The sequence below is a fragment of the Pygoscelis adeliae genome, unplaced genomic scaffold, assembly GCF_000699105.1.
Source record: "Pygoscelis adeliae isolate BGI_AS28 unplaced genomic scaffold, ASM69910v1 Scaffold347, whole genome shotgun sequence".
NCBI lineage: Eukaryota > Metazoa > Chordata > Aves > Sphenisciformes > Spheniscidae > Pygoscelis > Pygoscelis adeliae.
This window is the reverse complement of record NW_008825158.1, coordinates 155,618-165,070: the sequence shown is the minus strand read 5'-3', so window position 1 is coordinate 165,070 and position 9,453 is coordinate 155,618. Positions and strand designations below refer to the sequence as shown.

Below are 9,453 nucleotides of genomic sequence, written 5' to 3'. Positions count from 1 at the left end.
TTTTTGCATTGCAAACTAGGCGTAACAAGTATACTCATGTCTGTTTGAAGTTACATAAAGATTACAGTATACAAGGGCAGAATGATTTAAAGTGAGCAAAAACAGTAAAATATGAATCATATCTTGGCTCTAGATCAACACATAATGCTGAAACATCAAGTACTTTCATCTAAAAAAACAAGAACAGCTGAGTTCCTCAAAGCATGTTGTTACTTGTATGACCTTTTTTGTTTTACAATATTTGAAGAACAGTGATTAGAAGGACCACTAGCTGAAATTAAAGTGCAATTTATCCACGACTGACTTGCCTAGTATTCCTGGCTCTAGTTCTATCTCAGGATCTGCTAACACAGACCTCTAACACATTGAAACAACTCTGCCAGTGACGACCCTTCTAACTTCTGCAATCTCTTATTAAAAAGGAAACAGATATAGACCACAATGGGACAATAGTTGTGTTCTCCCCCAGAAAAAACCTTAGTCAACAACTTGACTACTTCCATTTCCAAAAGCATTCAGACAGGCTTCTGAAACTTAAGCCAAAGAGCAGCCATAACTTCCATCATGAGGATCAAAACATTTAGAATAAAAGGTGTTAATAACAGAAAATAAGTTTTACTGCTGTAAATGACAGAAGTATTTGCAATTAGTATCCCGACACGTGACAGAAATGTAAAAAATGTTACATTGCAAGGGAATAAAGAATGTTTATTGAACAATTCCTTTTTATTAAGACTATACTCCGGTGACTGAGAGAGTATTTGGCTTCTGCCTGGGAGAGGCTTTATGACCCAGGCTGATAGACTGTAGGTCTACGAAAAGAAAGCTAAACATAGGACTTATCTAGACAAGTTCTGCCACGAATATATTTCCTGCAAAAGTTGCTCCCTATGTTTCAGCTTATGCATACAGATTTGCTGAACCTCACAGCGAGTTAATACAGAGAGGCTGTTTACTGAAACACTCGACTGTATTACTCCTATACTTAGAAGCTGTCAGCTATTTAATCATAGTAAGTAATTTATTAAACAAAGCAGTAAAGTTGTATTTTACAGCACTGGACAGTCTGTACTGTCCTTTGACCCCAGTCTCTTTAGCGGTGGTGCCAAAACGGCTATTTACACGCTGCCTGAAAAAATGACTCACACTCTGAATCTTGGTTTGCTGAATTTAAACACCACAGAAGTTTCAAGAGTAAATGGCAAAATGCAAACATGCAGTGCTAGTACGTATAGTTTATCTTTTATTGCTGGTAGTACTGCAATGGTTGTAATTCCTTGCAAAACGCTGAATGAAATACAGAGATCGTTTGTGCACTTACCTCTTTTAACATGCAAGAAGTTTGTCTCCTAAGAAGAGCTTTCTTAGGACAGTTACAGTGCATTTCCAAACATGAGTTTAGGAACTAAAGCCATGGAGGCTTCTTTTATACCCTTAGAGCACGTTAACTTCCAAGCAGCTTTTAACTCCTGGTCTCCCGGGACGTTACAAGCACCCGCGAATTTGTGGCATAAATGCAGACCCTTGAAAAGCTTTCACTCTTCTGAACTAAACACCGGGACCAATCCCTTATTCCTGTGCTTTGCCAATACTTACACTTTGAAAAAATATGGAGAATCATATTTAGTTTATTAAGAATTCAGATTGTTTTTATGTACTACACACAAACACCTGGCAGTGCATCTGAAAGCTTAGAATGCGTGCCACGAGCTGAAAGACATACGCAGTAATAAAACGTAAATGAAATGAAGTCTAGCTATCAAAGCCACGAAGGTATGTATGTAAGAAGCGTAATGTGGCTCACCAAAGCCTTCCAAGGCACGGGCTGAAGCAAACATTGGGGTTACAAAAAAAGGACAGGCTCCAACCCTGCTGAGCGCTAAGATTTTACACAGGAACCAGTCAGAAGTTACACAGTTGAAAACAACCACGTGTAACACCCGGAATAGTGGCTGAAGACAAAAACAGCGTGCAGAACGCAGAGAGTGTTATTTATATCCATGTTTGTGTTCACACATTGGTGGGTATCCAGCTCCTGCCCCAGGTTCTCCAAGTGCTGAACATGACACCGCGTGGGCCAGTTCCAGGGGTATGGAGATAATTAATTAAATCCTACAGAAGACCAACTTAATCGTTCCTGCGAGCTGCCCTCCCTGCCTTTTTTTTTCAGACGGCTTCCCACCACGCCGGGCCCGGGGCAAGGACCGCGGCTCCGCGGCGCCAGGCGCCCCCTCACTGAGGGCCTCCCGCGGCCAACGGCGCCTGCGCCAGCACCAGCGGCGCTTGCTCTGCCGCCTTTGAAAGGAGAGCGCGGTCGGCCCCTTCCCGCCCTTTTCTCAGTCAGGCGCGAGAGCGTGGCCGTTTCGTCCGTTATTTTTGGCGGGCTTCACCTCAGCCCTTTCCTTCAGACTCCGGGAAGGACTTCAGACTCCTTTTTTAGCCTGTGACTGGTACTGCTGTTGTGTGAAGTACTGCGGAGGCTTACCCTGGTATCTCCTGCTCTCCATCCTTAGCTTACTTTTTTCTACAGCTTTAGCTCTGGGTTTTGGTTGCTTATCTTCAAGAGAGGACAGAAAGCAAGACAATACAGTCTAAAATCCTGTGCAACACCAAAATGGGCTTCATAAACAGAAGTGTTGAGTTTATGGGGTTTCATTTTACAAGTATGTCGCTTACTGGTGGCCGTTCGGCTTCTTAGTGCTAGCAATACATTTTAAATTGTGTAACAGCAATGAACTAGAAGCTGCTTTAACGTCACACGTGTAATCGATGTATCTCACAGAAATAAAGAGTAAATTGATCTGTTAGTCTAGCTGCGCTAGATACTTGTGCTTCATTCTTATCAACATCTTTAATAGCTGCATATGGTTAACTGCCAGATCAAAATAAATGTAATGTCTCATATTATTTGTACACACAAATATGCAGTATTATTCATATGCCACTAAAGGCAATATGCACCAGTAACTAACTTTGACAGAATAGCAACTAATGCTACACAACAGTCTGTGTAGTATCCTCGATGCATACAGTAATACATAGACATTTACTATAGAAGTAGATTAATCAGAAAACAAATATGGCAAACTACCTATACCTAATATGCTAATGCATACTTTTTCTGTTCATAATATTTGGCTGATAATAATGGTCTTTTTGGCTTGTGAAGTATTTTATATGTGAGGAAATAGGCTAAAGGTTTTAGGTCTGTACCATAAAGTACAGAAAAGAAGTTTATTCTTGGAGCATGACGCTATTTTTCACAGAATAGTCAAATTTTTATTTTTTTTTTTTTACTTAAAGCCATGTACCTTGCCATCACACTTTGCAGCAAAGTATAGCTATGCATTTTCTATTTGTATTCTGTTTCCAGGAGTTAAAAAATATTCCTTGTATTTGAATGTATATGTACTTTTAAATTCAGAAATGAATTCAGTATTTTTACAGCATTTTAAAAGAGAATACAACTTTTACTTCAAAAATATAATCGTTTGGGCCCTTAATCTGCAAAGAGCGATTGCATGTCACTTGTGTACCCGTGGATCTTCTAAATTCAGTACAGCTGCTCACACGTTTTAGGCTTGTGTCTTAAGTGATGCATGTCACTGGGTGTACAGAGAGTTAAGAGAAACTGCCATAAAATCACATAAAATTTGGATGTGTTTACAACATGAATTACTTTACTTTGTCTGCTTATCTAACTTCCATACAGCAAATTTGGAGTAATCAATACATTGTTGCCTATTAAGATACAGCAAAGAAATGAAAAGGAGTCTAGCTGACACTTCAACTCGCAGCACAGCAGGTACCACCCATTCTTTTGTGCTTTATCATATATACCTCATTATGCATATATATATATATATATACACACACAGAGACACACGTGCAGTATTCATACAGGATATACACCATTCAGTCCTAGACCCCCATTTCCTGAGTGCACTTGCATGGGTTATCTGTTTTATTGCAGCACAGGGCAAGATTTTGAGTGGAGTCAGGGGACCGGTCACTAAGGGAAATGTTTCATTCACAGGATTATGTGCAGGACAGAGGGCTGGGAATATGAATTATGGCTGGTCTGTTATGTGTTTATGAAATGTAATTCCTATGAGTGATGTAAAATAATTATTAAGTAATTTTATTTACATATTTTAAGTGTTGATTGTGTATCCTTTTGTTATTGGTATAGTAGTATTACTTGAATTTTAATTTTAGGTTGTCTGCCTGTACCTCTGTTCAATCAGAAGAAAAGAAATAGACAGCCCCTCACTTCAAATCCACTTAAAAATGAGCCGGGTACCAGTTCTGGGACTCGTACTTACGACTTTTCTCCCACATCATTTGGTAAATAAGATATATTTTATTTTTTTAATGGCTCTAAATCCAAATAAACCTTAACCTTATGATTCTATTTTATTAAATTAGACATTGTCTTTACCAAGAACTATATGCATCCTTTATGTTTATTTCTGAAAAGTTCATTATGTAAAAAATGTCCTCCAGGAAATTTCTTTCTCCTCTATACAATTGAGCTTTTTATACTTTGTGCCTAGAGGGAGTTTGACTCTTTGTGTGTTAGAGAATGAAGTAGCACTGGCATTTAAATAGAGTCTCTTGAAACTCTGACCTTTTGTTTTCAGTTGATTTCAATCAACATTCAAGTCCTGTGTTACAAGAAGAAACATTTAATAAGATGTCTTTCTTGTAATTCAGAAGAGAACTTCTGTTCTTCAAATTCTGCTTGGAAAGAATGATGCAGAATTCTGCCTTTAGTACTTTCTTTATGTTTTACTTATAATAAAGTGAAAAAGTTTATCATAAAGTCTCTGTGCTAATAAGTCTAATGTCTGTAACTTAACCATTGTCTAGAGAAGCAACCTACTTGTTAGCAGTTGCCTTATAATTACAGATATCAAAGGATCACGTTCCCTTCCCCCCCCCCTTCTCCTTCCTGTGTGAGACTATTTGTGGAACTTTAAGCAGATAAAGAGTAGGAGCCCTAAGTAGACCTATTACCTTTCAATCTTTTCAGTTTGTATCCATATTCAATGCTTTGTCTTTTGAGAATTAGGCTGGGGAACTGCAAACCCAGAAGTGGCTGAACTACAGAAAGCAGCAAACAATGGGTATGTAAAAGTAGATTATTTGTTGCTTATTGATTTTTATTTGGGTACTAATTGTTTCACAAACTATGATCCATATGTTTGTCTTACAATAAAGCTGCTACTACTGTCACTGATACTTTAAACTTACCTTTGAAAGCCAAACAGAACATCAGATGGCTCCTTCCCTTATGAAACCACCAAATGCATCAAAGTCTAATTTAGCAAATGCTGGAAAAAACTTGTATGCCTACAGGTTGGTGAAGTCTTTAGTTTTTACTATCCTTCCTTAACCAAAATTATTCTCATGTGAAAATATGGAAAATTTAAGTTATATTCTTGTAGCATTCAGAGAGACTCTCTTAATTCTCAGATCATCACTGATCATAATCCCATTGTGCTTATGAGCCAAAACCCACTGAAATGATCTTGCCAGCGTACCTAATGAGGCCTATTAATTAGACCTAGTATCTAGCCTTATTATCAGGCCAAAAATTCAGTCTTACCATAAAGGTTGATTGAATTTTCCTGGTCTTAGAATATAATTTTTTGAGATTTCCTTTTACTTGAAGTTTTGCCCACTTTCAAACCAAATTTTTCAATAGACTCAACTAAGTTTCTATCAGTGTACATTAAGGCAACTGTATATCGAAACATTTAATCAAAACTGAATATAATTGTGAACTCTGTGCTTTTATAAACCAAGGAAAAGTGTACAGATTCAGATGCCTAGAGCTGGCAGGAAAACTTCCAGCAGTGTTGTCCTTTTTCTCTCTTCCCTTCCTCCTATTCCTTTCCAATGGCAAAAAGAGAGCGAATGTTTCGGACAAGTGCCTTCAAAGGCAAAATGGAATGGAGGTGGAAGGAATTTCTGAGCCGCCTTTATAAAATGAAGGGTGTTAGAAATAATAAGGTGAGCACTGGAGTTTGTTGTAAAATTATTTCTTCCATGATGGTGGTAGAAGAATTTGGAAATATCACTGTCAGAAGAAACTTTGCGTATTTTATTTTAGAGTTATGGAAAAGATGTGAATCTTAAGTCAGGAAGGATCCCTCATATAGGGCAGGACTATAATTAAGCAAGCTTTTAAGGCCTATTGAGTTCAGCTGGATTTAAGCACAGGTGTGGTCACTGCCCTGTATATGGATAAATTTAAGTCTATAAAGTGCTTTGAGTCTGAATATTTAACAGGTGTTTTTAAAGCTAAAACAACAATACATCGATTGCTTTTATATACTTTAATTATGTATCTGAGTATTCAGAATTCAGAATAGATACAGTAAATCTGAACTATGTCTTACATTGTACTGCAGGGCAGAAGAGAAGACTCCCAGTACTAAAGTTTGGACCAGAAATGAGTATGCTCCTTTAAGAAACACAACAGATTCGAGATCTGATAGTGGAATTATTCGAAAGTTTGAGAGCCTTTCAAATAGTTTGAAAACTGTCCAGCAGCAAAAAAACCCTGATAACCGTAATTCATCTCAGCATATCAAAACAGCCGAAACCAGCCAAACATGTACATCTAAAGGACGATGGCCAGCGAAACCTAACACTGTTTCAAAAAGTCTGCAGGATCATAGTGTGGCATACAAGTTTAACCACAATATTCAGCAAAATAAAATGAATGAAAAACAATTTGATTGTGTTCCAGAAGACAAAAGTCAGGTAAACTTATGGAGAGGGTTAATAGGGAGATACAATGAAGAAAATAGTAAAGAAAAAGAAAATAGTGGAAAGATGAGGCTCTCATCAGTCCTAGCTGCCTTAGTAAACCCTTAGGTTCCTGAAAATTTAGAAATGAGATTTTCATACTATAATAACCTACAATTCTCAGCATGATCATATAAATATGTTTGTATAGTCTGACAAATACTCTAATTTGAATGTAAATATTGGATATTTAATATATAAATGTCTATGTGCCTTTTAAAATTGTGTGTGTATCTAACTTGAGTTTTCATCTTCCTCTGAAAGGAGGTTTCATCATCTCAATTAAAAATTAAAGAAAAAAAGAATTCTTTGCGAATCATATCTGCAGTCATTGAAAGTATGAGGCACTGGAGTCAATATGCGTATAAAACTGCACTATTATTTGAAGTTTTAGGTAAGCATGGTAGATTGTGCTGTAACTGACAATAATGGTAGGACAACAGCCAAGAGAAAATGTTATTAACTATAGGAACAATAGCTGAAATACTTAAAAACACAAAATACTGTCACGAGCACCATCTAACTTTCCTGCTGGGAGATCCTTTCAGCTATCAAATCTGACTAAATGGGTGCAAAATTAATAATGCAATTATCCTCCAACACTTAAGCTCTTTCTATCCTGTTTCTTTTTTTTCCTTGTTTTTAGAATACAATACACTTTCCTATTAAAAAGGAACCTTCTGTAGGGAGGTACAGTTTTACAGTAATTTTTAATGCAATTAATCTGGGAATCAATTCAGGTCTGGAGTACTTCTAAACATATGACTTTTAGTGTGTTTCACTTTGCGTTTTAATTGACGTTATCTGAGAAATGAACGTGACAAAAGACTGAAATGACTAAACTTTATATCAAGGTGAATAAGCATATACAATGTAATCGCATCTCAGAAAACTATTTTGACAACGTTGCAAATATTGAAAGTTGATTTGCATATCAATACCAATAAAACTTAGAGAATTGTGTTGTGCTCTGCTTAACAAGGGAATAACCTGTTTACAATGACAGCTATTAAATTTGGTTACTCAGTTTAGAGAGACATCACATCCAATTTTGCTATGTAAAGACTATGTAAAGCCTGTAATTTTTATTGGAGCTTCCAGTGCTGTCAGCACAAATTCTGATGCTGACTTGATATATCTTAGCACTTTTGTGTAGTAAATGTTGTCGTGGTATCTTTGTAGATCATACTTAGTACTGCTCTGATGTTTACATCACGATTTATTTTTGCTAAATGGTATAGGCACACTTGATTCTGCAGTCACACCTGGAGCATACGGGGCAAAGAATTTTCTTCTGAGAGATGGAAAGGAGAGTCTGCCTTGTGTATTTTACGAAATTGTAAGTATTCCTGTGTACAATTCCTATGCTGTACATAACACAGATGCCACTAGCTAGAATTCCTTTTATGAAGCTAATAATAGCTTCTGTTCTGATAAAACAGACAATTTCTGTGTAAAAGGAAAGCTGGATGCTCATTCCATATTGTTCCCAAACTGGTCTAGAGCCAGTCACTGTTCAGGCATCCTCAGACTTCTGTTTCAGCAAAAAAGGTGGGACGTTCAGTTCAGCTTCTAAGTAGTTGATAATAGCAAAAAAGCTGATGTAAATTCCTTCTGTGTTTGATGTAGTGTTCAGAAATGCACTAATATCTAACAACTGGACATTTTGAAAGCTTTTATGTTAGAAAGGTGATATAATTTTTTTGTTTATTATGCTTTTGATGAAGGACCGGGAGCTTCCAAGACTAATTAGAGGTCGAGTGCACAGGTGCATGGGAAACTATGACACAAAAAGGAACATTTTCAAGTGCGTCTCTGTAAGACCAGCAACTGTTCAAGAACAAAACACTTTCCAAGAATTTGTTAAAATTGCAGATGTTGAGATGACAGCATATGTAAAAACAATGAATGAAATTTAAAAGTCGAAACGGTTGTCCAAAACTGATTTTCACTCATCGTTACCCATAAAGGCTGGATATCCTAAAGCATTTACCAAAACTAATACTGAAAATCTGATTAAATAATTGAAAATATCACTATGCTATGTTATCCAACAAATGTTAGTAACAATGTTTTGTTTCCACTATTACTTTTCTTAGCTTATCTTTCCCAGTTAAATATGCAATAACAGGGTTTTGTTACATAGTAGGTTAGATTTTACTGGAGAAATTCTGAATTAAAACGTTTAAGTTTTAGCAGTAGTGCAAGTGTCTTAGAAAAAGATCATCAATACTAATTCAGATTGCCATTGCTCTTCATTATCTTCAATTTCTAGAAATTTAATTCCTTCAATACCTATTTCAAAATGTTGACTATATACTTCTTTTGAGGAGCATTTGGTCAAAGTTTAATAGCTAACAAACATCAACAAAGTTCTGTTTGGCTCTGTATATTGCATTAAAACTGCTCTTTGGTAGAAAGTAAGGAGGTAGTCGTTATTCCACTTAATTCCAAGTAACAGGTTCCCTTTCCTTTGCTGGGTTACAAGAACACATGTAAAAGCTTTTCTAGAAATGAACATAATAGATACTACAGAAAGATTTCACAGGATGCAGCTGTATATATTAGGTTCCCATTGATACGTTATCTGATTCATGTTTTTTAAAAACAAAAATAATCAGTATAACACCTGTA

The 9,453-nt window shown here is 36.5% G+C and overlaps 1 protein-coding gene across 1 annotated transcript; it reads left to right on the top strand.

Moving 5' to 3' along the window:
* The first annotated feature begins 3,762 nt into the window (after nt 1-3,762).
* Nucleotides 3,763-8,738, top strand: SPATA22 (spermatogenesis associated 22). Its single transcript, XM_009328626.1, has 7 exons — nt 3,763-3,805; nt 4,219-4,347; nt 5,075-5,129; nt 6,441-6,774; nt 7,084-7,213; nt 8,061-8,158; nt 8,547-8,738. The coding sequence occupies exons 1-7, from the start codon at nt 3,763-3,765 to the stop codon at nt 8,736-8,738; spliced, it is 981 nt and encodes a 326-aa protein (XP_009326901.1).
* The last annotated feature ends 715 nt before the right edge of the window (nt 8,739-9,453 follow it).